The 27,148-nt window shown below is 29.8% G+C and overlaps 2 protein-coding genes across 3 annotated transcripts in view; one reads left to right on the top strand and one right to left on the bottom strand.

The window, feature by feature from the left end:
- The window catches only part of LOC106686574 (rab3 GTPase-activating protein catalytic subunit), an 11,036-nt gene extending 678 nt beyond the window's left edge, over nt 1-10,358 (top strand). Inside the window, exons 2-8 of the mRNA XM_014429950.2 lie at nt 1,940-2,240; nt 3,754-3,890; nt 7,181-7,385; nt 7,614-7,840; nt 8,030-8,199; nt 9,106-9,153; nt 10,166-10,358. Of these exons, the coding sequence (XP_014285436.1) occupies nt 1,940-2,240; nt 3,754-3,890; nt 7,181-7,385; nt 7,614-7,840; nt 8,030-8,199; nt 9,106-9,153; nt 10,166-10,330 (1,253 nt within the window). The 3' untranslated portion in view covers nt 10,331-10,358. The remainder of the gene's footprint in view (nt 1-1,939; nt 2,241-3,753; nt 3,891-7,180; nt 7,386-7,613; nt 7,841-8,029; nt 8,200-9,105; nt 9,154-10,165) is intronic.
- A 545-nt stretch (nt 10,359-10,903) lies between these two features.
- On the bottom strand, nt 10,904-21,397 carry haf (leucine-rich repeat and fibronectin type-III domain-containing protein hattifattener). 2 transcript variants are annotated; one of them, XM_014429959.2, is made up of 6 exons: nt 20,523-21,397; nt 20,133-20,448; nt 19,334-19,908; nt 18,047-18,464; nt 15,629-15,793; nt 10,905-12,529 (listed from the first exon to the last, which is right to left on the bottom strand). In XM_014429959.2, exons 1-6 carry the CDS (start codon nt 21,393-21,395, stop codon nt 12,288-12,290), a joined length of 2,589 nt encoding a protein of 862 aa, XP_014285445.1. In that variant the 5' UTR covers nt 21,396-21,397; the 3' UTR covers nt 10,905-12,287. The 2 variants fall into 2 exon arrangements, with proteins under 2 accessions (XP_014285446.1, XP_014285445.1); XM_014429960.2 differs by lacking the exon at nt 15,629-15,793 and having other exon boundaries at nt 10,904-12,529.
- Nucleotides 21,398-27,148: the final 5,751 nt, after the last annotated feature.

Raw genomic sequence — 27,148 nt, forward strand, 5'->3', positions numbered from 1 at the left:
TATAAAAGATTTAGTGATTAATTAAAATGAATACCTAAATATTCTATGAATACCTAACTTAGTGATATGCTATATTTTTTGTTTTACCAAGTATAATTCTTAAATTTTCTATACATGTATATGTATGTAGGGTCTAACCTAATAACAGCTTGATTCAATGGGACATGGTGGAAGTACCTCTGGCCATTGAAGGCAGAGATTTTCACCCGACTAAGTTTTGTATTTCTAAAAATTAAGTTTGTTTCCATTTTAGACTCTTCATTCAAGAGATATTTAATTTTGAACTTAATTATATATAACAAAAAAAAATTATTAGAAGGAAAGATTTTATTTGTTCCACTATGAATGGCTTAAATATGAATATAGAGTTGCTAATACTAGAAACTCAACTGAACTGAACATAAAATATGTCCATTCTGGATAGATTTTTTTGAAGGTAGATCTCAGGCATCAAATAAACCATCTTCATTTATTATATTCCAATTCAAAAAAATATCTAATAAATGTTTATAAAGCCGTACTTTTTAAACTAATTATATGGTTACTAGAAGTTATAAAGTAAACTGTTACTGATCTCTGCTGTTTTCTCCGGCCTCCATAACTGTTCCATGTCATCGCTGTTTGGTTCTAAATCCTTCATTGATTATTTTACATATTTTTTAGAGTTACATTATTTTCTAGTTGAAAATATTCCCTCCCTGCTTACATTTAAATTATATCTATTTTATTTTTAATAAGGAAAATAAATTCTGTCATCCATTATTTTTCTTTTTTTAAGAGTTGTTTTTATTTTCATTATTCAATAAAGTCAATCTTATTATTTTTTTTTCTCTAATTGATTTTGGGCATTATTATTTGTACATTATTATAATCTGTCAGGTATCAGAAAAATTATGTTCTGGGATAATTAAATGTATTTTTTGTTTCATTCAATTCTTTTGATTTTGAAAAACCTTGACTTATAGTGATTAACAAAAGTATAAAAAATGATAGAAATGTTTGAAATAACATTTTTTCATTTGTAGAAAATGTTAATGGTTCTCCAAGCTAATCATTAATTTTAAAAGTTAAAATAAGTAAAAAATAATTGCAATTCCAGCCCAGTTTTGTTTAATTGATACCCAAAAGCAGTAAAGATTTGGGTTTTGCTTTTTATTATGTTTTATTCTTAGAAAATAAAATCATAAACAAATTAAGAAGCAAATGGATTACAGTTTCCATTTCTTAGTATCAGTTATCTCATTAAATTAAAAGTGTTTGACAGTTATAAGTATGTGGCATGTCATATTTTGGTAAAGATTTAATCATATCTCTTGATTTAAATTGTTCATTGTAACTTTATTGAAATTGGGAATTGGATAAAATGTTAGTCTCAACTCTATTTCAAGTTCTTATCAAGAAAAATAGTTATTAATTTTTTAATACACATGTCACCCTCCGTTGGTATTATTAAGACTATATATCTGTACCTCGGAGGGATACAACACTATGTCCAGTAGTAATTCACATGCTTCAGAAGGATAAAACACCAAGTGGTGTTCTATCCCTCTAAATGAAAGTGGACTTGGTGTTGTTTTAAAACATGCTATATCCGATTCTAACTGGTTTTGGACATAGTGCTCTATTCCTCTAAGAAATATGAGAAAAGCTGATTTTAACTCTGTAATAAAGTCAATATGGAAAAAAATGGACATAGTGTTGTATCCCTCCGAGGTACATATATATATGATATAGCATAAGAACTCTATATATATGGCAAAATGATACTTCAAAGAATATGTTTGTCTTGACTTACTCAATTGAATGAAAGAAAGAAAGATGAAAAAAATTATGTTAATTTTACTTTATGGAATGATCTATTAGGATTAGTAAACTTTTTACTGTACAACAAAAATCTTTTGAAATTATTCTGTTATTTACAAACATTCTTGTTTTTCAGATTATGAGTTTGTTGTTACGAGATATTTTGTTAAAAGTTCAGGAGATGAAAATATTTCAGAAGAGGAGAAAAAAAAACAGGTCCCAGGTACTTTGATAACATTGATGGATATCATGAACTGCGAAAATGATTTTATTCCAATAGTTTATGATGGGGATGAATCTTCCCCCCACGTTCTTGTCAGATGGTATGGTTTAAGAGACTTTGTCGTTTTGACACCGATGAAAGGTCATCTAACATCTGAAAGTAAACTGAAATTGATATTGAGTTCGTTTACTATTGCAGCTAATAACATTACTTGGTAAGTAATAACATTTATTTTAACTAAATGTTAACCATTTACTGTACTACAATATTTCTATTATAATATTCATCTAGCGACTTCATGAACATTCATTTATGTTAGCTCTCCTTGTCCTGAATCTATTGGCGCTACAATTTTTTTTTCTCAATAATTTAAAAAAAATAAATAAATAACATACATCAAGTCAAATTTCACACAACCACTGGACCCCTCCCTCTCCCATCCTATTGAAGTGTCAACCCCCACTTAATAAAGGCTACAAAAAAAAAGTATCAGAATTAACCAATATTTCAATTTCCTCTTTGATGTCTGAATAATCGAATAAAAGATCGCAGAGGTGAAAGCAATTGAGAATATCATATGAATTATTGTAAAATCCCTTGATGATAAGGGCAACAAGACTGGTATTATGGACTGTCCAGACGACAAAATTACTTCTATCTGACCAATCGTCATATGCACCCACATCTCGAGATCTTACTCCTTCACTTGAGACCAAATTTAACTAACACCTCAAGGATCTCTTACATTTTCAACAGATCAACTACCCCATTTGCAGATATCTTAGTTCCTATAATTCCATTGCCGTCTGTTTTTATGGACTTCCTAAAATTCACAAACCTGATACCTCCCTCATTCCTATTACTTCCAATATCAATTGTTCCTCAGTCAAATTCAGTTAATTCCTAATTCCCTCAATGCAAGTCCTCAGTCACAATAATTCATATGATTTTCACAATTCCTTTCACCTCTGTGATATTTTATTACCCTTCGCTATTCTTGACAACTAAATCCTTGTTTCTTTTGAGGTAGAAAGTTTGTAAACTTGATAATATTCAAGTATTAACTTTGATTGATTCTTCATCCTCAAGAAGCTTTACGAATGCCAAATAATTTAGAACTATGCCCATTTAATTATTTAGGTTTTTTTTTGTAACTTAAAGAGGTGCTAATTTTCTACACCTTCATAGAACTCTCACCAATCTCTGTTCAAAAAAGGTTTTTATTGACTTGATTGTAATGACTATAAGAATTATATATATAGAATTTCATGTGCCCCATCACTTTTATGTACTAATTAAATTTTTGCAAACTTTTCAAAAAAAATTTAAACCATTATAAAAAAATAAACTTAACAATTATATACATTGAAATTTTGAAATTCATGATATAATAAGTGAAATCCGTCTTTTTTTCTACCTACAATGTAAAGTTTAAATGTTATCATTAGTTGGTGTAATTTAAAATAAAATATATCAATATTTCTTTCAAAAGAACAATTTTATTCACCTTTATAAATTTTTTCCATGAATATGATCTGTTCAATGTATATATATATATACAGAAATATTCTGGAAAGTTGATCCTACTTAATCATGGGGCGCTTACTCCATGGTGGATACTTCTTAATTTTTTTTTATATATATAATAAATTACAATTATTATACAATTGAATTTTTGGTAACTAGATGTTGACCTTTTTTTAATATACGTATTTTTTTATTATTAGTCAAGTACCCCTGTTTATGAGATTTATGGAACCATGGCAAAGAGTCTATGTTGGTATTTATGAAGGACAAGAAGTAAGGACTGATTTTGAAATGGTACATTTGAAAAAGATTCCATCTCAGTGCAGACATTTAGCAGGTGCAGAATTTTTGATATTATTAATCTGAATAATTTAAATATATAATAGATGTGTGACACACTTTTACATGTATGACACATGCTTTTACCTCTAAAAACATAAACCTTCTCTAATTAGGGTATCTCATGATTCCACAGTCCATAATATTGAAGAGAAAAATATTGTGTAATAATTTTAATTTGATTTTTTGTTTATAAGTTGCAATAATGACCTTTGTGAACAAAAAAAAAATTTTAACTCTAACTTACATAATTAGAGGAATTTTAATAATTTTTAATTTATTTAATTTTTAATAATTATAATTTTAGTTTTCAAGTTATTCAGTTGAATTGATATAAGGTAGAAATTGCATATTGAGGATGATACTGCTGTTTATTATATCAATTTAAACTCCCCTATAGTAATATGTCAGGCCGAAACCACATGTCAGGAAATAGTGGAGAAATTGGCACAAATCAAGACATCCAAGTAAACCCGGTGAATACAGTGAAGATAGACTGTATTGTGTTCGCCTTGCAAAATGGGGAGAGGTCTAGACTGCCAGGGTTCCTCTGAATGGATAACCTTAGTTCAGTGTTGTGCAGTTTTCTAAATTCTCCGGTTAACTCATCCTTTTTTGATCCAAATATTTTATGTAATACTTTATTTTCAAAAACTTAATTCACTTCTTTTCCTAGTGTAATTGGCCACATTTTGCATTCATAAAGAACAGTTGGATGGATAATAGTTTTTGTAAATTCTAACTGTTAAGTTTCTGAACAGATGGCACGAGCTAAGCAATTTTGAAATTGAAATATATCAAGCATTTCCCGCCCTAACCTCACTTTTATTTCCTCATCAATTTTTTTTTTTTTTTCTAGTTACCATAGAACTTCAATATTTAAACCTATCTACTCGTTAAATGTATTTCCTCCTATATCTATATCACTGAAATTACTCCTGTTTCTATTGTTAACCATATATTTGTTTTATCCATACTTATTTTGAGACCTAGATCCTTACTGCAGTTTATCAATATTGTTATATTTAGTTTTATTGTTTCCTTGTCCTCACCCAATCATACCAAATCATCAGCTAAACCAAGCACAGGAATTTTACCAACTAAAGTTAAACCCTTTTCACCATGCATAACATTTCTAACAACGTATTTTAGTGCTAGATTAAATAAGAGGCCTTGTTTTAAATCCGACTAAACCTCAAATTTCTCAGAATAATGTTACCAATTCAAACTGTAATAAATGTTTCTGTGATGTAGATCTGTATTAGATTTACTAGCTTCGTTGATATCCCTCTTTAATAAAAATATTAAACGGCTACTGGCTGGTGGTTAATTGAATTGTAAACCCTTTTGAACTCTGTATAAAGCTGATGAACTACCCCGTTTTATTCTAACTTTTTCTGTAATATTTGAAGTAATGAAAAAATGTAATCTATAGTTGAATGATTTCGCCTAAAACCACATTTGTAATCTCCGATAATTTCTTCAGCGTAGTCCTTGATTCGACTAGTTAAGATTGATGTAAACATTTTTTAACATATCCCTTGATTGTTATTACAATCTGTCTTTGTCCCTTTTTTTTTTAATTGGAATAAGTTGAGATTCTTTCCATTTCTCAGGCATTTTCTCAATTTTTCAGATCTTTTTAAACAAAAGGTGTATTTTAGACATTCCAGCTTCTCCACATCCCTTGATTAATTCACTAGGAATATTTTCAGTTTCCCCTGCTTTATAGGATTCTAATTTTCCGATGGCTATTTCTTCTTCCTCCCTACTTAGTTCTACTATCAACGGTTCAGCACTCTGGTATTCAGTTGGAGGAGATTGACAATTATTTCCCATATTCAAAATACTGTCAAAGTGTTTCTTAAATACATATCTATTGGATTAACTAGAAGATTATTATTTTGATCTCTTATTTCTGTAATTACATTTATACCTTTCTATGTTTCTTGCAAGTTATTTTCGATTTTGTTACTTTCTATTTCTATTATTTTATTTTTAAAATATTCTCTTTTTTTATTTCTGAGAAATTTAGACATCTCATTTTTTAATAACATTATTTTTGCTGGGATTATTTAGAGTTTTTAACTTAGGGGAATTTGTTTGTTTTCACATTTGAAGGTCGTCTTCATTGAACCACGGTTTGTTCTTTCTACTTTCTCTTTTTCTGAGCCACAGATTAATGACCTCTTTAATATTATCTCTGATTTGTACCTATGACTTCTCAATATCTTTGCAATCCTGATCGTCTAATGGTCCTAATGCTTCAAATCTATTTTTGATTTCAATTGCGAATTGATTTATAATTGAAGAGATTTTTAATTTCTCCTGGTTAAATTTTTTTTTTAAGTTTTAAACATAAACTGTTTTCATCTCTCTTCTTTATGTTAAGTTTTTGTTGAATTTTTACGATTACTACTAGTTCATGATCTGGCCCACATTATGCCTCACAATAAGATCTCACGTTAATTATACTATTTTGCCGTCTATATTGTACTAGGATATGATTAATTTGATTTCGGGTTTGTGAATGATGTCCAATGTCTTATGTTTAAATGTAGTACTTTTGAACATTAAGTTTTTCGAGATGACAAAGTTTATTAGCTGTATTTCATTATTGTTTTGGGACACTTTACTTCAGAAAATTGTAAGTTGATAAGTGATATGTTGATTAAGAAACTGAAACCTAAACAACTTCACAAATTGTTGGACTTACTTACTTTGGTGGAATTTATGAAATGAAGGTACATTAAGTTCTTGACTTGTTTAATATGTTCGTCAATCTATTGTGCAGAACTTTGATACCGGCATCAGCTCCAGTATGTTGGCAGTTATGTATGTTGATGTTGGATGAACAATAATAATAAAGGGAAAAAATATTTTCTGGATTTAAAGATTATAAGTATTAGATTTCTAGGTAAGATTAGGATTTTAGTACAATTGCATTCCATTGTAAAAAGAGATAGGTGTGTCCCAGCACTTTTAGCAAATTATGAATTTTTAAAAGCAAAAATAAACATAAGAAAAATCTTGATGTATATTATAATCCTACTGTGTTTCAGAAAAAAAAGTTGTTCTGAATATAGAAAAAATATTTATTTATCTCCTGTGTGATTTCATGGATTAAAAATGCTGCTTATTGCCTTTATTACCACAAAAAAAAAAATAGTTGATTAATTATTTATAACAATCATAGATACCATTAAAAATATAGATCTATTAAAATTTTGTATCTATTATTGAATTTAAAGAATAGATTTATTAATTATTGAAATATCTTTATTTCAGGTTTATTAAGTATCTTTAAATCGAAAACTGGAGAAGGTGAATTTACTGAGCCAGTAATGGTTGCTGCAAGATTTGCTTACTGTTTACATGACTGGACAAATTTTGCCTGGACCCAGGACCCTCCCGACATAGAACTTTTCTCTGGTGATATTGGTTGGTCCGAACTTGGAAGTTTTCCATTTGGCTCTGTCTGTGAGCCTATAAAGTAATTATAATTCTTTATTAACATTATCTAATTTTTAATATTATAATTATTTATTGAACCAAAATTTTAAGAGTGCTAATGTCCTATACTTTATTTCTTCTTGTGTTTGAATATTATGTTGTATTTATTTCATCAGATATGTTTAGAAAAGTATATTTGTCTTAAAATAGAAAATTAAATTCCTTAACAATATAAAAATTATAATAAAAAAAAAAAAAATGATTTCAGTTCTATTACTCTGTATACTTGTTGGCCTGAAGTACTCGAATCAATGGCAGTTGATAATGAACTCTACAGTGACTTTGATCCTCTAAGTGCTCCAGTTTGGTCCTTGTCAATTACCAAGACTGATAATCCAGTTTGCCTCCTCACGGATTATGTTACTGAGTTTCTATTGTTTTGTACATCAAATAAAACGGTTGAGGATCTTCTCGGGGATTTTGTCATCAAAGATTGTATGTACTAATTTATGTTTATAATATTGCTAATTTGATTTTCTGTTGTCTAATTTTTCTCTTATAAAAGTATTGAATCAGTACTGGTCTTCCATCAGATAATTTTTCTTCCTTTATAATAATATTTATGGTAACAATTAAACTGTATTGTTAATTACAATAGATTACCTTCCCCTTTTTTTTTTTCAGCAAATGATGCACTCCAATCTTTTAGTCTTTTGACAGATTCAAGGATTCCTACGTTTACTACCTTACTTAGTCAATATGCTCCCAAAAAAAAATCTGTAGAAGGCCCAATCAATCAAAAACTTTTGATGCCTATTCTCTTTTTCTTATTTCCTGATGTCGAAGAAAATTCTGTACGTATCTTTTACTTAAAGTTTATATTTACTTAGCCTCTAACAGTCTGGTAGAACCCCTATTGCCATAATTCATAAAATTACTCAAAGAAACTTTTTTTTGCTCTTAAATAGTTTTATTATATTATGAAACCAACTGCAATTCTATCTAATAATTACTTTGTAAGTGGCTTTGATATAAACTTAGGCTCTTCTTTGATTTTTTTTTGTTTAGCTATCTGTGAGATGCACTTACATAATTAATATTATTGAGTTTTCATCAGCTTTTTAAATTTATTATATTGTGAAAATTAACTTCTGAATAACTGCATTTTGAAATGAGAAGTATTTTTTAATACTTACTACCAGATTGAACATAGGTGTTTTATGCTTGTTATGAATGAAATAATTAAAAAATATGCTCTAACTTTAAGGCTTCATTTGACTGAACAAATGACTGTCTGCAATGTCTGTTATCCTTCATTGTACATAGACTTGTCTAACAAAATCTTGAATGATTCTACCAACCAACTGTCTGGACCAGCTGATTATCGGAGATTTCAATACATATAGCTCAGCATGGGGTTCTCTCTTATGTGACATGAAACTCTTACATACTGTTAAAAAAAGTAATCAGCTTCCTGGAGAACAGCCTAAAAGTCTATTCTCAGTATTAGTAGAAGTATCCAGTTTTTTCTAAAAGTAAAAAATGATCTGACTTTTGACTTAAGCTTATCATATGTGTCATCAGGAGAAACTCTTTCCACTGTTATATTTAAAAAAATATGGAAGTGTTAATTGTAGTTCTTGGTAGATGGACTGGAAACGTAAATAAACTGTAACGATAAAAAGAAACACACTTAAATTAGCATAATGTCTAGACAAAATGTCTCATTTCTGTTCTAACATGTTTTATTTGTTTTATAGAAATATCCCTATTTGGAAGAAAAAGAAGTTGATAAAAGCTCTTCCCAGGTAATACTTATTTAATTTTTTAGTTATTACTTCTGGACAAAGTAGTTTATCTCTTGAAAAAAAGATTTTTTTCCAAGTATTTTGTAATTAGTTAGTTTGATCACATATTGACTAATAGTAAGGGTTTCTTCAGCTAATCTCGTGGTCATCACCTCTGAAGTCAGTAGGAAAATGTTATTATTATTTTATTTGGGTTTTAATGTTCTTATGTTCTCCAACTTAGGCTAGAAAAGACGCGTTATCCAACAGGTTACCAACTTATTCTAGCAAGAGTGGGAAAGTCGAGATTTATTCTGACACGAGAATGCTAAGTTTGTAGCTTAACAAGCTCAACCACCACAGCCTTGTGGAAATTTACTACAGTTTACAACTTTAATATCTAATTACAAATATTATGAATTATTTATACCTAATTTAGAATATTTAGCATTTTTGAAAGCTCATCTTTTCTTTCCTTGAAAATATTTTCTTATAATGAGTAGAGCAGTATTTAAAAGAATTATTTACTATTATAACTCCCATTAAAGTGATTAATTGGCATACAAAATTCAAGTACCTATTAAATTTAAATTTTAATCATCATTTATATGTATATATATTCAGACTGAAAATTAACATTTCCTGTTGAAAATTGTGGTGAATAAAACAAAAAAAATTCAGACCGGCAATGAAAATGATAAAATACTTTTTGTGTATGGATAAGATTAAAGTTACTTAAAATTGTGATTAAGTATTGAATCATTTCAATATCAACACTGTATTTTTATAAGTATAATTATTCCTTATGTATTTCTAAACTTCTTATGTTTAATGTTTTGGACTTCACTAAGATCTTTCTTTATGATCTAAAATAATTAGACATTAAACGTTTTACTCTTGAAATAATTTTATATTCGATTTCCATTTATATTGAGAAAACAGGATAGTTATACTTAAAAATAAATATTGTGTAAAAGTTATTTAAGTTTTGTATTAATATGGTTGACTTATTGATGCCATCTCTTGATTACAGCGCATGAAGACATGTGCAAGGGATAGCCTTATATGGCGTTTAGCTCTTGTCATGGCTCATTCTCTCCATATGTTCGGTGGTGCAAAGGCTGCTGCACATATTTGGCATGAATTTTCTCAAGAAATCAGATTTCGTTGGAACTCTAACAACATGATCCCAGGGTGAGTAGGATATCTACTTTTTTTATTATATTTTAATAATTGATGTTTTGGTTATATTAAAAAAAAAAAAATGATTGGCCTTCGTGATAAACAACTTTTTTTTTTTTGCTCAGCAATTCATCATTTTTAAGTCTGGATTGAAATAAATTTTTATTAATCCAGATGATTTTTTTTTTTTTTTATACATTTTAAAAAAAGGTGTTTAAGAATTTTTTGAAAAAACTTACCAACAAGTAGATGTAATAATTATTTTTAAACAACTACAGAAATGGGAAATTTTGACGAAAGCTCGTTGTGACATTTTGCAGCTCAATAATATTTGTTATACTATATTATGAATCTTAGAGTGTTAAATTTTAATCCCAAGGCCTCAATGGATTTTATTGTAGCCATTTGAATGTAAGTTGCACTCCAATCTATTAAAATGGAAATCAGGATGTAAAGAATTACCAAGGCTGCCCACCACCTTCTACCTTAATACAGTATTATGTTATCTTCAATTTTGTTTCATTATAAAGTATATTTTTTATTAGTGCAGGTACTGATTAAATAAAACTTATATCTTTAATGCTGTAGGTTCATTTTAATGGGTAATACATATTAATAAATTCATTTTTAAGCTCTTAATATAAAAAAAATATTTATTTAGTATATATAATTTTTTTTAACCTTCAGTGAACACAATGAAATACAGAAGTCAATCATAACAATTTTGTTTTTAATTAATGAATTATTTTAAAGGAGTCTTTATTGATGCTCGATATATTGATCGTAATTATTGGAATCTGCTTAAAGAATCAGTTCAAAGTTTCTGAATCCTCTATATAAATTTGCTGCTTCATTTATATGGAATGAAATGTGTTTAATTTTGAATTTGGTTTAGAATCCTTTATGAAAGTTAGGTAGTGGAAATAAGACTCAAGTATCTTACAATTATAACAGTCTTTTCCACTTCCTTATTAAACTAATTAGCAAATGAAATGTGGTGCACAATTAAAATATGATAACGAATGAATCAAACCAAAGTAAACATTTTAGATTACATTAATTCAAATGTAGATAAAATGTATTAGTTATGATTTAAGAATTGAAAATATTCTATTCAAGCTGATAAATGAAGCAGTTCAGATTTTTTCCTCTATTGTTCTTTGGTATCAACCTTTTGTTTTTGTACATATATTACAATATTTTGGCTTATAATTACTTTGAATAAATTAACAAAGTGTAGGATGAAATCAAAGAAGAAATAATTTTGATGATATTAGTTAAGTATTAAAAACGTCATATATTTGAGCTTCCTAACACTTACACAAGGCAATTTACATTTGTATATATATATACATTGAATATACATAATTGTATATAAACGTGCAATGCTTCATTCAGGAAGAAAATGATGTTCGTCAAATAATCTATTTATAATCTAGAAAAGTTATTATTATCATTATCTTCATGAATAAAATATTTATTGAATTTTATTTGATTTCTATATCTCTTTGCCAAATATTCTTTAGAATTCAAAAAAGTTTTTTAAATTATATGTAAGAGAGTCCTGTAAGCAGTAACAGAACATAGCACATACAAAGCTATTCATTTCGCTTTTATGTTGCTTTTAAATAGATTTTTGTTTGCTTGTTTGTAATATTAATACTTTTGTTGTACAATAAATTATTCTAAGTTACAATAAACATATATACAGTATAATCAGTACATCTTACAATAACATTTTGCAAGCAAATATAAAAAAAAAATGTTATTAAGAAGTACTATAACACCTCTTTTCTGAAAGCGTAGCTTCCTTGAATATTTTTGAAAAAATGGGTGAGACAGAATCACTTTTCCTGAATTTATACCATCTTAATTGTATATTCAGTTTGCTGTGTAATGCATTACATTGCATCACCCAAAATTTCAAATTTCAAAGCTTGAGTTACTCAAGTACTGAAGTATTATTGGTGAGACTAGAGAGGTACAAGGCCACCCCTGGTGGTTGGATTACGGGCCATATAGATGTCCATATCATGGTCCGTCCAATTGTCTGAAGTGTCTCCGCAGTAGTTTAGAGTGTGTGTTGAGCCAGCTGTGGAGTACCTGGATCCTGGTCGACCATGCTCCCTGCCCCTCGATCGCCTTCGTCCTGTCGGGTAGCTTACTCTCGACATCCGTTCTGATACTGCCAGTGACTGGCGTGACTGCCTTAATTCTACAACATCAGTTAAGTTCTATTATCTTGTACATCCAACTTCATACAATGAATTTGAAAATTTAACTGACATTAGATTAGATTATTCGATTTTAATTGTTTATTGCTTTAATAACTACCTTTCCTTTCAACTATTTAAAAAGAAAAATTATAGATTATTATAAAAATGTGATAGAAGTATAATTATGATAATATTTAAGTTGGTTATGCAAAAAATATTTTAATATTTTTTCTTCAGAAGATATAATTAATTTTAGTGATTGTTGTTCTTTTAAGATTATAATGTTTTCTGATGTTCATGTATTTCTATAATTATCGTTGAATTCATTTTCATCCTAACTTAGTGTTTGTAATTTCCCGTTTTATTATAATTTATGAATAAAAAATCTTGCTTCGAAAATTGAAAGGGAAATTAACTTGGAGGTCTTTTTGAATAATTTGGAACTTGTGAAATAATTCTAATAAAAAGCTACTGTCCCATTTGATTAGTTCTTAAAATGATATTTCTGTGTTGATTATAAATGTTCCTTAAGGCATCTAACATGTGTCACATCTCTTAAGGGAGGCAAAGTGAATTGTTTCGTGGAAGTTATTTTATTATGGTAGCCTTGGAATATATTTTTGTTTTATTGGAGAGTTTATTAATGGGTTGGCATTAAAATTCAGGTATTTACATAAGACTGTTCTTACACAGTTATATGAGACTAACAGGATAAATTCTTGGTAATATATAAATCCTTAACAATAAATAATATCCCTGCAGAAGTTATTGAATTTAAACTTAGGCACTGTGACAATATGTACCCACTATATGTACATATCATATGTTACAAGGAATATTTTAGGAAAATATAAATTGTGGAAAGTAAGAGGTACAAGAACCCTTGCTTGATACTCTCTGCCATATTGAGAGAGTAGTGGGAGTCGAGACTATTAACACTCCACACTGAAGGCAGTAAATTACATGTCACAAAATATTGATTCTACGTCATAATCATGCTCTTTGCAGAATTTTTTTTTTAAATTATAAATTTAATGAACAATACAACATTAAATTTATATATTTTCTTTTTATTAGCAAACATTTAATAGAATCCATGCAAAGCGTAAGCTATTTCATGCTAGCTTTACTTATTCTGTTTTATGTAGAAGCCAGACGGATATCTGTGCAAAAATGTAAGATTTATGTGTTATTGAGATTTTAACTGTGTCGTTCAACTAACTTTTTAGGAAAAACTGGTCATTTTTTACAATAATCTATCAAAATATTTATTTGCTTTCGAGTTTTTATTTCAGAATTTTTAATGACAAAAAATCTATTCAAGTTTAGGTCACTTATTTCAAATCAATTTATTATTAGGTGCTTTTGAATTTAGAGAAACAATGCTAATTTTGAAAATAATAATTTTTTCCCCATTATTGACTCCCTATTTTTTGCTTTTGGGTTTTTATTTCAGAATTTTTAATTTAAAAAAAATCAATTCAAGTTTACATCATTAATTTCAAATCAATTTAGTATTGAGTTCTTTGAATTTAGAGAAATAATGCTAATTTTAGGAATAGTAATTTTTTCCCCTATAGCATTTAAAATTGACTATAAAACCTTCCTCTGCTATTACTAGATAACAATTGATTAATCACTGTATGGATGACAAATATTTAATTTAAATCTTACTCTGAAAGGCATTCATTCAAATATTAAAACAAAATTTTTAATATGCATAAATTGCTATTAGTCAAAAAATTACACTCCTTCATGGACCACTAGGTAAATTACTATAACTTTTAACTTATTAAAAAAGAAAATAATGACTATATTAGTATTCCTTATTAATATGAATAATCATAGTTTTCTTTATGGATCTGAACTTAATAGTACACATTAATGGCGAAGATCGAAAAACTGTACTCATTAGTAATTGTTAGCATAACCCTTGACTTAGGTACGAGTTGGTGAATACTCCAAACTATAAGTTGTGGAATTTTTAAATAATGATTAGGCTTTGTGAGGGGAGAGGTTTAAAGTTGATACCACCAACAGATGCTTGTTACGTACATTCAGTGCTCACCTCAACCAGATCAGGTTTAGAACAATTCTTCTTTCTACGCCTCAGGCTGAAAGGTTTCTCAGTCAATTTCAATGTTTATCAGAAAGTTCATTTTATTTTTTGTGTGGTCATTGAAGAAAAGAACACTAATTTGTAAAACATATTTTTGATTGTGTGACAGTGTTTCGGCTAAAATTTTAATCCCTTCATCAAGGATAAGTAGAAATTAGATAACAGCTTGTATTTAATAAGATAACAAAAACAAAAGTCGTATAACAAGAAAATAAAAAGATGAATTGTAATATAACTTCATATTTTTGTACTGTTTAAATGTGTTTTTACTCCTGTTTCATAATGTTTATTATCTTGTTTTTACTTCACCCTCATGAAGTCTTACAATTTAGGCCAAAACTTTGGCACTTAAAATAAAAAAGTTTTACTTATTAGTGTTCCCTTGATCACACCCCTACCCAATTTCTATATATACTTTTTTTGCTTATTTTATTTTTCATAAATTGTCTATTATTTTTATTTACCTTCTCACAAATAAAGGACTAAATTCATCTAATAAACCATGCACTGATAACCATGATGTTTTGAGCCATAAAAATAAAATATCCGCCCAACCAAACAAAAATAACACTAAAAAAAAATTTAATAACCTCTTTATCAGTCACTATGGTTTGCAGAAAAAGCATAGATCATACTTTTCATTTATTTCCAAGTTGTGAAATATGTATTATCTACATGATTAGTCTTGAAACAAATAAAATAAAAAAATATGAAAAGTTGAAATTGAGGAACTAATTTTAACAGTCTATAATTTACTTTACATTTCTTTTTTATTGATTTCAAACATCATGTCTTTTCAACGATTATAGTGATTTATTAAGTGGTCCTCTGGAAAAGGTAAGGAGACGTATTCATTCATAAAAATGTTAAATAAATTCGTATTTTGAGAATTCATTTACATTCAATTAAAATAATAATAATAATAATAATAAAAATAAACAAGCCGACTGGCTTTGAAAAATAATAGTGTGACAATTACCTGGTCTTGAGCTGACTAAGCCAGAAGAGAAAGCATTACTATTAAGGAACCTGCCAGAGTTGTTGGAAAAACTGTGTTGAGATTGACCATCAGCTACAGATCTCGTTTTTGTATTTTTTGTGTTGTATCTGATATCATCCCCTACGCATCCCCTCGTCATTGATCCTATCCCAAACAATTCAGTTATACATTTCAGCTTTTCGCCATCGTTGTTAGTGTTAATCAGTTAGGTTTGGAAAAAAAAAAATGTTTGTTTAGAAGCCCAACTAAGAGAAATTTTTATCATAATTGTTAGCACTAAATTAGAAACTATTACCAGAAGACAGTTTTTCCAGAGTGAAACAACTAGCTCTTGTCTTGTATTTTTTTATTAGGTATAAGTCAAGTGTTTAGTTTTTGTAATTTCCAATTTAGTAGAGTGATTAGAGGGATTACTAGGAAATGTTAATAGTTTTAGTAGAAAAAAAAAGCATAAACAAGACGGTTATTATATCTTAGTTTTTATTTTTCAATAAATATAATTTACAAAGATAGAACAGAGTTTTGAAGATTTTTAAGAAAGAAGTTAATAAATTACAAATATAGTCATTTCGTTTAAAAGAATTATTGTATATATTAAACATAACAATTCATTTAAACTATAATACATGCTTTTAGTATTTAAATAACCAAACAAAACAAAACAGATAAACATGCATCTTTGTTCTATTATTTATATAGAAGTTAAAAGAAATCTAAAGGAGCTTGGATTGGCAAGTTATTTACAAACATTAGTAGTGATAATACTAAAATAATTTAAATAGAACAACAAATATTTACATTTATTTAATTTCAACTGTCATGGATAACTATTTCAAGTACAATAAACAGTTCACTTTAAAAGTTATATAGAGATCAGTTTTTTTTGTTTTTTTTTCTAAAACTGTTTACAAAAAAATAATTATTTTATGTTTGAAAAAGGCTTAAATCAGATTAATATATTTACGGACAAATTGAAAAATAAAAAAATTTCAGTTCATATTTGGACCATCATTATAACATATTCTAAAACATGATTTTAATAGATCATTAATTTTGTTATATACAGATGATTGACCGTATGTTAATCAGGAGATGGTATGGGTTGTGGTGACGAAAGAATTAAGAAATAGTTTCACCTATTAATAAATTGCCGTTTCAACCATCAATGCAGGTCTTTATCAGGGTTAAAATAAAATGATACTGAGTTGGTTAAGCTAATATAAACATATAAAAGTGACGTGTAAATAAAACAGATATAAAGACAGACATCCATATAAACAAACAAGTATAAAAAATAAATCAAAATACTAAGGAAGTTAAACATGAATACCAAAAAGATATATTAACTGATGTAAGTAGTAGTGAGTAAATTGTTATTTGCAATAAGAGTTTATCTTTTTTGTATCCATTTTGGAATTCTTTACTATTATGATTTCTTTTTTGTGTTAGTTCTTATATATGAATGTCTTTTATTATACTTTCACTTTTACATCTGTTTTATTTACATTCCAGTTTTATACTCTTAAATTCTCTATATCTCCTAATTTTAGTCCTGATGAATACTTACTTTGAAGGCTTTTAATAAGTGGTTGAAAGTATTTCTTAATTGTTTTTCTTGACCACAGCCCGGACCACCTCCTTCTAACATTAATTGTATTGTTTCAGTTATTAATCTTAGTTTAAGTTAAAACCTTTGAGTAATGTTTTCTATTTCTAGAGTAAAAATAATAAATAGTAAGCCGATAATCTTAATTTAATTCCTACTTTTATGTAATACTACATTTTGCCCAATACTAAATTAATGTGATACGTAGTTGAGCAGAGGTTTGAAGATTAAGGCTTGCTTATCATTTGGTTTGAAACAAACTTGTTTTGAAATGGTCTCTAGGGTGGTGATATTAACAATTAAGTGTCTCATTAAGACAATTTCTGTTTATTTTAAGTTTTTTCCTCTTAATACAGTGGAATTTCAGTAATCTGAACTAATTGTTGGAGCGTGGATTTTCAGATAAACTGAAAAGTTCCAATGACAGAGGGTCTCAGGGACAGCCAGTATTCATTTCTTACAATTCCTCATAACAAATAAATATAATAGTTACTTTTAAGGCTTTCACATGTATCTCCTGAAAGTATATGTTATCTTTCAGGGAACAGTGAAAAAAGAAAATCAGTAATTTAAATTTTATATAAAATTTTCATTATTATGTATAGTTGTTTTCATTAAAATATCAATCCAAATTTTGAAAGAATTTATTCTAGTTTGAGCAAAAAAGTTATTTTTATAAAAGTATATGGTGTTAGCTACAACTTCTAAGTTAGTTTGTTACAATCACGCATTATGTAAGCTAAGGTAGAGCTTTCTTCTAAAGTCTGTTAGATCATTGTCATGGTACGTACCTTGTCGTTCCATGTGGTAAAGCCTGTTAGGGCGACTGAGACTTCGATTACTGTATACAGAAACTTGGTCCCAGTCCTTGTGAGATGTAAATGCGTTGAGCGTGGCCAGTGAAGATAGAGGTCCAGGACTGGATGCTGGACAGCAAGCTACTGGCAGGCCTCCAACTGGCAAACCCATCTTCCCAGAATGGCCTTCGAGGGTATGAAGCTTGCGAGAACGCCTCCGACTGGCAGCCACAAATATTATGACCGCTATCACAACAGTCCCGCAGATGGCTGCGCTTGCAGCTATCGTTATCTTATCCATATTGTTTGTTGCTGATACTACTGTCCTAACCTCTCGGCACTGGTTGTATGGCACTGTTTCAGGTGTTACGTTGATTTCTTCCAGAGAAATGACACAAACTATGATGCATTCCTGTAAAACAAAATCGCTTTTTGAAAATAGTTCTGTTGTGCCAGTAACTTGATTAAATAAAATTTTTTTAGTGTTATTTAAAATTTAAGTAATAAAACAATGTAGGTAATGGTTAAAATATTTTAACAAAAGAAATATTCCTATAATATTTATTTATTATTATATTTCATTAAAACTTTATATGATCTTCTAGTCTGCTGTAAATGAATATTGTGATAAAATCTTAATATTCTGATTTAGTATCTTATATCTTGGTCAAATTTATATCCCATTTAAAAATTTATATTATGTTATAAACATTCTAATTGTTAAAAAATTGTTTACTTTACACTATCTATTTTTCTCTTGATACCTTGAATTAACCATCGGTTGTATCCAATATCATATTTTTACTGCTGGAATTTCAGTTTTAATTAATTTTCATTGTAACTGAAGTAACTACTGGTACTGGTACTGGTAATTGGCGAAGGGAGAAGGAGGGAACTAGCTGACGGAACTAGCTAATAAATCCAAGGTCCTTCATGAGTCTGAGGCTGTGGTGGCTGAGAGTTAAGGTTTCACCTTAGCAACCTTTAGTTAGAAGTGGTGTCGGTTCAAATTTGGATTGGGTGGAATGAAATTTGTTCATGTAATGAACCTTGACCTTCCCAAAAGCTAACCTCTACTAAAGCCTACTCTAGAGTAGGGTTGGCAAGTTGTAGGATAACTACCCAGCATGCAAAAATAGCAAGATAGATGAAAAAAAAATATAAAAAAAAACTCCATTCATTTTAGTTGTACAGATTTTTTCTTAATTCCTGTTTTCCATTAATACTATGTTTTCTTATTGCTAGAGAAATAAAAAAATAATGAACTAGTAGTGAAGGTACCTGGGATGGAACATTCTTGATCTTAAACTCCCTTTCACTGGCTTCAAGCGGAGGGCCTTGTTTGAAACTCTTGTCCCCAAACAGCCTGTAGACTACTCTGAATCCGAGAATATTAGCAGTTTCTGAATCCCATTGGATAATAACTGAACTGTCTTGCCTGTGAGCTGATCTCACTATTACGTCCTGCTGACTTCTTGGATGGTGACCCAAAACTAGTGGTGGTCTCTGCTGTGGCCAAGGAGTGCTTCGTGATAGTACAACACTACCTTTCCGGTTTGTTGTTGTTTCTGGTTTGGCAGTTGTATGTTTAGTTGTTGGTTTTGTAGTTGTACTAGGTCTCTCTGTGGTTGTCGTCGTAGTGGTTGTTGTGGTGGTTGTTGGAGAGGTTGTAGTTGTAGATGGGGTTGTGCTTGTTGTGGTAGTGGTTGTTGTTGGCTGAGTACTTGTACTAGAAACAGGAGGTTCTACGTATGCTACTCCTACTCCTATTTCTGGGACATTCTCTTCTTCTTCAATGAGTTCTTCTTCAATTACTGGTGTGGCTATTCCTTGTTTGTTTGCTGTACATACTAATTCTGAAAAACAAAAATTTTACCTGTTATAAATTATTAATATATTATCTTTGTAAAATAAACTACCATTTCATTTCAAAAAGTTATATGACATTTACTGTTAATTTTTTACTTTTAAAATTCTTAAACTCCATTTGGATCAATACTAAAAAAGTATGTTTACTATTTATTTATGTTTTAAATAATACAATTATGTTTAAATTATTTGTACTTAAACTTATTCATACCATCTGGCTCTATGCTGTAAAAGTTTCTTTCAGTGAATCGTGGAGGTGAACCACAAAACTGAGGATTTCTTTCCCTCGATGTTACCTGGAGATCTCCTCTTCGAATCCATTGAGCTACCCATTTTAGCCTACAGTCGCAGTGGAGAAATCTTCCTCCAAGACTTAGTCCTCGTAATGTTGTGTTTAAATGAGCAATAGCAGCTGCAGGCACAGTTGACAAAGGGTTTCCATCGAGTGCAAGCAGTGTAAGGGAAGGATTCCCTGAAAATGCATCTGTAGGAAGTTCTGTTAAGAGGTTGAAACCAATGTCAAGTACCTAAAACAAATATTATGGACATTAGTTAACCGATAGAATATGATAAAATAAAAACGTTCAAAAACATGTTTTACCCTCAATTCAGCCAAAGGACGCAGTGCACCAGTGGGAAATTCAGTTAGTAAGTTGTTGAGAAGGCTGAGTGAGCTTAGGGTGTCACTGATGGCTTGAAATGTTTCATCCCCAACACTCTGAATGACATTGCGCTCTAAATTTAGAGCTGTCAAAGAGTGAAGGCCTTCAAATATTGCAGCTGCTCCTGGACCAGGGAGATCGCGGAGTCCATTTTGTGCTAGGTCGAGAAATGCTAGAGTTTTCAGGCCCCTTACTGCTTCTGGAACTTTCCTTTGTCTTGTTCCTTTAAGGTTTAAATTCTTCAGTGAGGATTCAAGCCCATTGAAAGCATTTCTGCTGATTGTCAGATTGTTGTCGGAGAGCTTCAGAGTTGCTAAGTTGACTAATGTTACAAATGAATTATCTCCTACTCGTGATATCCTATTTTTTGAGAGATCTAATGTCGTTAAATTTCTTAATAATCGAATACTTTCGACTGGAACCTCTTCTATTTCATTGTCCTGAAGATAAAGATTTTTGAGTGTGGAATGGAGGCCTTCAAAAGCACTAGAAGATACAGTTCGGATTCTGCAGCTTGATAATTGTAAGTTGGTTAGTTTTAAATTTTTAAATGCTCCTGCATTGAGGCTTTTTATTGTACTATTGTTTACATATAGAAGATCAATAGATGTCGCTCGACTGTATTTGTCAAGTGCACGAAGGAGCTGGGTAAAATCGACCATATCGCATTGTACTGATAGCTGTTGGAGGAGGTTGTAGGCACAGATGCATGATGACTGAAGCTCTGTAACTTGTTGGTCCCACGGACATTGTGCTTCAGCTGCTTTTGCTACCAGGAGGCTACCCAAGGCTAGTAATACCCAAAAACCCATCACGACCTGAAACAAAATGAATATTTTATCAAACTGTGATCCACTTTTGGTGGAAAATGCAAGTGAGAGATAGCACTTTTGAAAACATGCAATAGCAGATTGAAAATAGGCCCAATTAGCTATAGAATTTAAATGAATTATTTCAGAAAAATTTAATATTTAAGTCAATATTAATAATAACTATAATTAATTCTACAAATTTTATAATCTGAGGTATATAATGTAAGGATTGTTAAATGTTTCATATATCATATTAATATTTTCACAATCATGTTTGCTATATGACATTTCAATATTTATTGAGTTTTGTTCAGCACAAGCTTGACCTGGGGGGGGGGGGGGATTCTCAAGGTACTTTAGGAATTGGAAGCCCTGCAAATTATTCTCTGAATAACTTTGGGTTATAAATCATTATTTACTTAATATTTGAAATGTGAGAAACTTTAAAAAAAAAATTACTATAAATACTTTTCTTGATTTTTATTAGAAAAATCATGAATTATTGCTTTGTAGTCAATTTTTTGTAAATGCATCAGTTTCTGTTGACATCAATGGTAAGGTGCTCAATCTTTCTCGATATTATTGTACTTCTTGATTCATTTTTTATTTGTTATAATTTATTAATCACAAGAGTTAGGGGGCCCGGTGGGCCATTAGTCTGAATATTTTTGCTTCAATTTTGTTGTTATAAGAACACTATATGCCATTCAAAATATTGTATTTGGTGATAGAAACAAAAATAGTTGAGTAATTTTTGTTTTAATAGGATATTTTTTTAATTATGAAAATTAGATAGAATGGGTTATATTTTATTCCTACTGTACATTTTTTATTTCCTTTATAAAAATTTTAATTTTTATCTCAAATATTTTTATGAGTTAAAAAGTATGTTTTTAATTTTTTATATCTTAAACAATTTTGTAAAATTTTATTTTAGTTTTATTGATTTTCATCATGTTCTAAACGCACTACAAAGCAATCTATATTTGTGTTGTAAAAAAATTCTTTTTATATTGACGATATTCATGTTTAAAGTAAGAGTTGGATTTTTGGCATTTTTTGCCATGATGTTTGTTTTTCCATAGTATATAAAAATTAAAAGAGGTGAGAAGTGAATGGGAAATTTACTTCTTGGAAGACTCGGGCCAATCAGCTATAAGATTGATTTATTGTACTTTGAAACTTTCCTGGGCTCTGGCTTGTTTATGTTTTTTCTTCAAAGTTTTTTCTTTTTCTTTTTTTTTTTTTATATACATATTAATATGTTATCCTGGCTTTGTTATTTGTAAACGTTTTTCTTTTGTAAATGTCCTTGTCCATTGATAGATACTTGTTGTTCGTTCTTTTGGAAATGGAGAGTGAAAATATCATTTTACTATTAATGTGTTTGAAATTATACTGTGATGTCCCAATTCCCTGCGGATTTATAGCAAAAAATTTCGAAAGATCCCAATAGGCGTTAAACCATTCATGATTGTTATGCCTCTGGATGTATTTAGGAATTACTACACTCCAGAAAGTTTCGTCATTTTTACGCTAGGTTGTTACATTTTGCTCTCACTTGTTCACTGATATAGGATTCATCTTCCGAAATATCCTACGAGCCCAACCCCTTGGAGGGTATAGCGACTACCGTTAGCTTGGTAATACAGAACCGTGATCTTTTTCTTTTCCTCTTCATCGTTCTTCAATCGAACACATGACCTGGATTCGCTAGCTGCCTAGAACTCGACGGGGGTTGTTTTCAATCCCGGGCGATCGTTCCTAAGTTTTTTTTTCACTCCTTTCTACAGTTATGAAACATCTACCTTTTCCTTTGGAATCCCGTTTTATCATTCCTGAACTAGCTGAAGAGTTGATCTGTCATATGGACTTTATTACCTTATACAGCTGCCTCACAATGAGGTGCATCAACTACATTAGTCCGATTAAATATAGCTTTTGAAAGGATAAGTGAGTACAATAGTTCATTAGAAGGGGAAAATTTTTAAATTTCTCAGCCTTTTTTCCAAGATTCCCCTTACCTGGAGGTTTATAAAATTTACTTCTCTCAATTGCGTTTATAAAGTATTTTGGGTATAATAAACTCATTGAGCATGTTTTACCTCAATTTTTGCTGTTTGAAGTGAGTCCTCAAATCTCCCTACTCCTTGAGGTTTCAAATTATTTAGAAGAGGGGACATTACATGTCTATATTTAGGCACTCCGTGTAATTCAGATAGTTATAGTTTTATTTATAATAATATTAATTATATTCTGGAAGATTATTGATTGACCGTGTGTATAGATGAATGGAATATGGTCCGGGTGCGGTAAAAAAAAACTCAAATAGTAGAATTATACTATTTTATTGAGCCAACGTTTCGCCCCACGTTGCAGGGCTTCGTCAGGGCTAAAAAAGATACAAACACTATAGTTACAAAAAGGAAAAAACATAAGAGTAAAATAACAGGGGTATTATTATTTTACTCTTATGTTTTTTCCTTTTTGTAACTATAGTGTTTGTATCTTTTTTAGCCCTGACGAATAATTTTTTTTTTTATCAAAAATGGCACCAGACTTTTCACAAGTTCAAGCGTATCAGAGGAAGAGGAAAATAAATGCTTTGATATCATTATTGCGGCAAAATTCTAAATCTATCTGATGACTGACATGACTTTCTACACCACTTGGTCAGGGAGGACCATGTTTGTATGTGTCAACAAACACAAACATGGGTTCAATGTTGTAATACGTTTTTTTCCCAATATCTTTCTGGTTTTATAAATATTTTAATTTTTTTTTATAGTATAGAATTTTTCATAAAATTCTTTTAGCGCTGTGATCTAATAAAATTGATTTTTTTTTTTCATAAATTCGTTTCCTGTCTTTTTGTCGGAAATATACTGATTTTGTTATCCGGGTGTTCATATAATATACCTCAAACGAGTTTTAAAAATAATAAAAGAAAGTGTAGAATGTATTGATTTATTCTGGAATATACTCAGTATTCCACTCATCCACTCTGCGTACGCTTGCATACAAATTGTAAGGTTCGTTGGCAACTCCCAAGTTTCATGGTCATCATTTTAAAGTGTAATAAAATGGTGCAAAAATCATTTTGATATATTTAATCATTTAAAGTAATATGATGTTTTGAAATCAATTAGTTAAATAATTTTTTCATAGAGTGTATGATTTTAAATGTATTATTTTTGTCATAACATGTTTATGCTTTTTCTCGGGGATGTACTATTCATGAAACGTTAAAGAGTTTTATTAGAGAAGACTCAAGAGGAAAGTTAAAAAAATCATTGGGGTCATCAACGCTCGGCCTTTTTGAAAAACACATTTTCTTAGGATGCCTGATTTAGAGCATAGGCATCGGGGGCTGAAACTCTAAAAAAAAAAAGCAAAAAAAAAAAGCAACGCAACTGATCTACGTGTACTAGAAATAGATACTGACAGGCCAAATGCGTTTTTTGGACTCTGAAACGCACAAATCCGTAGAAAACTGCAGATTGAAAGTTCATGGAAAAACCCTGAGAATCTAAGAGAAGATGAAGATGGCGGTGAAACATTAAAGATAAAAGTGTTTAAAACTATTTAATGACACTTGAAATAATATCCATAATAGTTTTACTTTTATGGATATTATTCCTTCAGTCCCATCAAGGATGACGTCTCGGATATCCAGATCCATAATTTTGTTTAGCGAAACGCACGATATCATTTGTCAGTCAAACGTTGTTTTGCAAGACATTGGGAAAAATCTGTTATGACACATATCAACTTGAATGGACGCAATTACAAATGAAGCAGTTGAAGAAGCGGTCTGTGCCTGGGAAGGCTCCAATTCTCATGGAATGTCGTCATCTTTGAGAACTGAATTTAGAGTAATACTTACTCAATTTAATTTTTGCCTTTACTTCCTTACTTGTTGTTTCGTTCTTAAAAAAAATATCCCTCCATGTTATAATATGGAGTAGAGACTTCTCTAAAGCGAAGTGGTCATACTTAAATAATTACTCAAGGAGGTTATTAGTGAACAATATTTAGACTGTTGGCATGTTCTAATAAAAATAAACAAATATAATAATGTTTGTTATTTTTGAAATACTAAATAAATAAAAATTAATAATAAAATATTTTTCACACTTGGAAGTTTTCTTCTAAAATTAGGCATTTTTGTGAAAAATCCTTCCTATTTATGTCTTTATTTTATCGATATTTTTCATCAACGTTTTGGATCTCTTCTCTCATCTTTAGGATCGACAATCTTATCAGTAGTTATATTGTTCTAATGATTTTTTCCATGATTATATATTTCGTCTCAAATTAAAATATTTTATAATACGATGACACACTGCTTTAATCCATTCGAGACAACATCTATTTTCGGAGACCATCCCAAGAATCCCAAAAAAAAATTTTCTTTATATTGGCCATTTTTTAAAAAACGTTTGGAATAGAAATGAGTCGCTTTGTAAGTTCCTTTGTACAAATAAGATGATTGCACGTGCAGATAACTCCTTCAAATGTTTTTATTACGAGGGACGGATTGCACACCAGGCCTGCAATATAAAATGAAATAGTAACACATTATTAAATTGTACATTTATTCCAAAAATAGTCGGGTAACATGAAATCCTTAGTTTAGGTTCAGTGATGAAGAAAAGAATATAATTATAGATAAAAGCGTTTTAGGGTTTTCGAAAATAAAGTATTGTGAACAATATTCGGACCGAAAAAGGATGGATTAACGGGAGAATTTAGAAGATTACACAACGCTTAATTAAGGGACTTACACCCGGTAAATATAATTCAAGTTATAGCATTGCGGCGTATAAGATGGGCGTGGAAGGTAAGATGGCTTAGTAACGAGCGGATCCGTAAAATGTTAATAAACACTGAACCAACGGGTAAACGTCCGAGGGGTAGACCGAAACGTAGATGGGGGGGGATTGCGTTAAAACTGGTTTAGTGGAATTGGGTTTGGAGGGGCATCACTGGCAGGATGTATGGAGAGAGCGTTTGGTGGTATCGGCATCGAACCTTCGGGTTCTTTAGGCCTTTATTATTATCATTATTAATTATAGATACAATTAAATTAATGAAAATAAAAGAATATGAATCTAAATAAACATAAATTTTTAAGAATCAGTACAAGATTACTTTTGTTGTACGGAGCAACCTTTGAAAGGATAGCCCAAACATAATCCAACATGAAATTTTAGTTTTATACACTTCCAGGATAATTTTTGTTTTAAACCAGTCTTGTTCTAAGGTCCGCTTCTTCCATACTGACAATTGCAATTCAAGATCATAGTACACACGGTGTGCAGTCGGACTTTTTGGCTCGGAAATGCATTGCAATTGGTCTCGAATGGGTTAAGTATTTAGTTCACACTGTTTTAAATATTTATGTAGGTTGAGTTTGATAGTGAAGATAAAATACTTATATTGTGTAAATTGTAAAATATTTTAATTTAAGACTACATATAAAACTATAGATTCAAATCAAAAGGAAAATTTAACTACTAATAAGATTGTTGATTCTGAAGATCAACGTTGAACATTAAACGTCATTAATAATCCCTAAACTTTTATTTAAAAAAATACATTACTAGGGAGGATTCAGTAATATAATTTATTAATGTAAATTTATGATTTTAACTAGTAAGTCAATTATGATGTACCCTGTTGGTTAAAGACGGTACCAATACTTATCGTGTAGGTAGCAATACTTATCTGCCATTATACGCCCAATGATG

Source organism: Halyomorpha halys, unplaced genomic scaffold (assembly GCF_000696795.3).
Source record: "Halyomorpha halys isolate HHAL.00 unplaced genomic scaffold, Hhal_1.1 Scaffold840.1, whole genome shotgun sequence".
Lineage (NCBI taxonomy): Eukaryota > Metazoa > Arthropoda > Insecta > Hemiptera > Pentatomidae > Halyomorpha > Halyomorpha halys.

Excerpts from the sequence above, each read along its gene's own strand:
- haf (XM_014429959.2), bottom strand. The coding sequence starts at position 21,395 with ATGGGTTTTTGGGTATTACTAGCCTTGGGTAGCCTCCTGGTAGCAAAA. Across the intron at positions 18,465-19,333 it reads TCAAGAATGTTCCATCCCAG|GAATGCATCATAGTTTGTGT; the intron begins GTACCTTCACTA and ends TTTGTTTTACAG. Across the intron at positions 15,794-18,046 it reads TTACCACATGGAACGACAAG|GATCAATGACGAGGGGATGC; the intron begins GTACGTACCATG and ends TGTTTGGGATAG.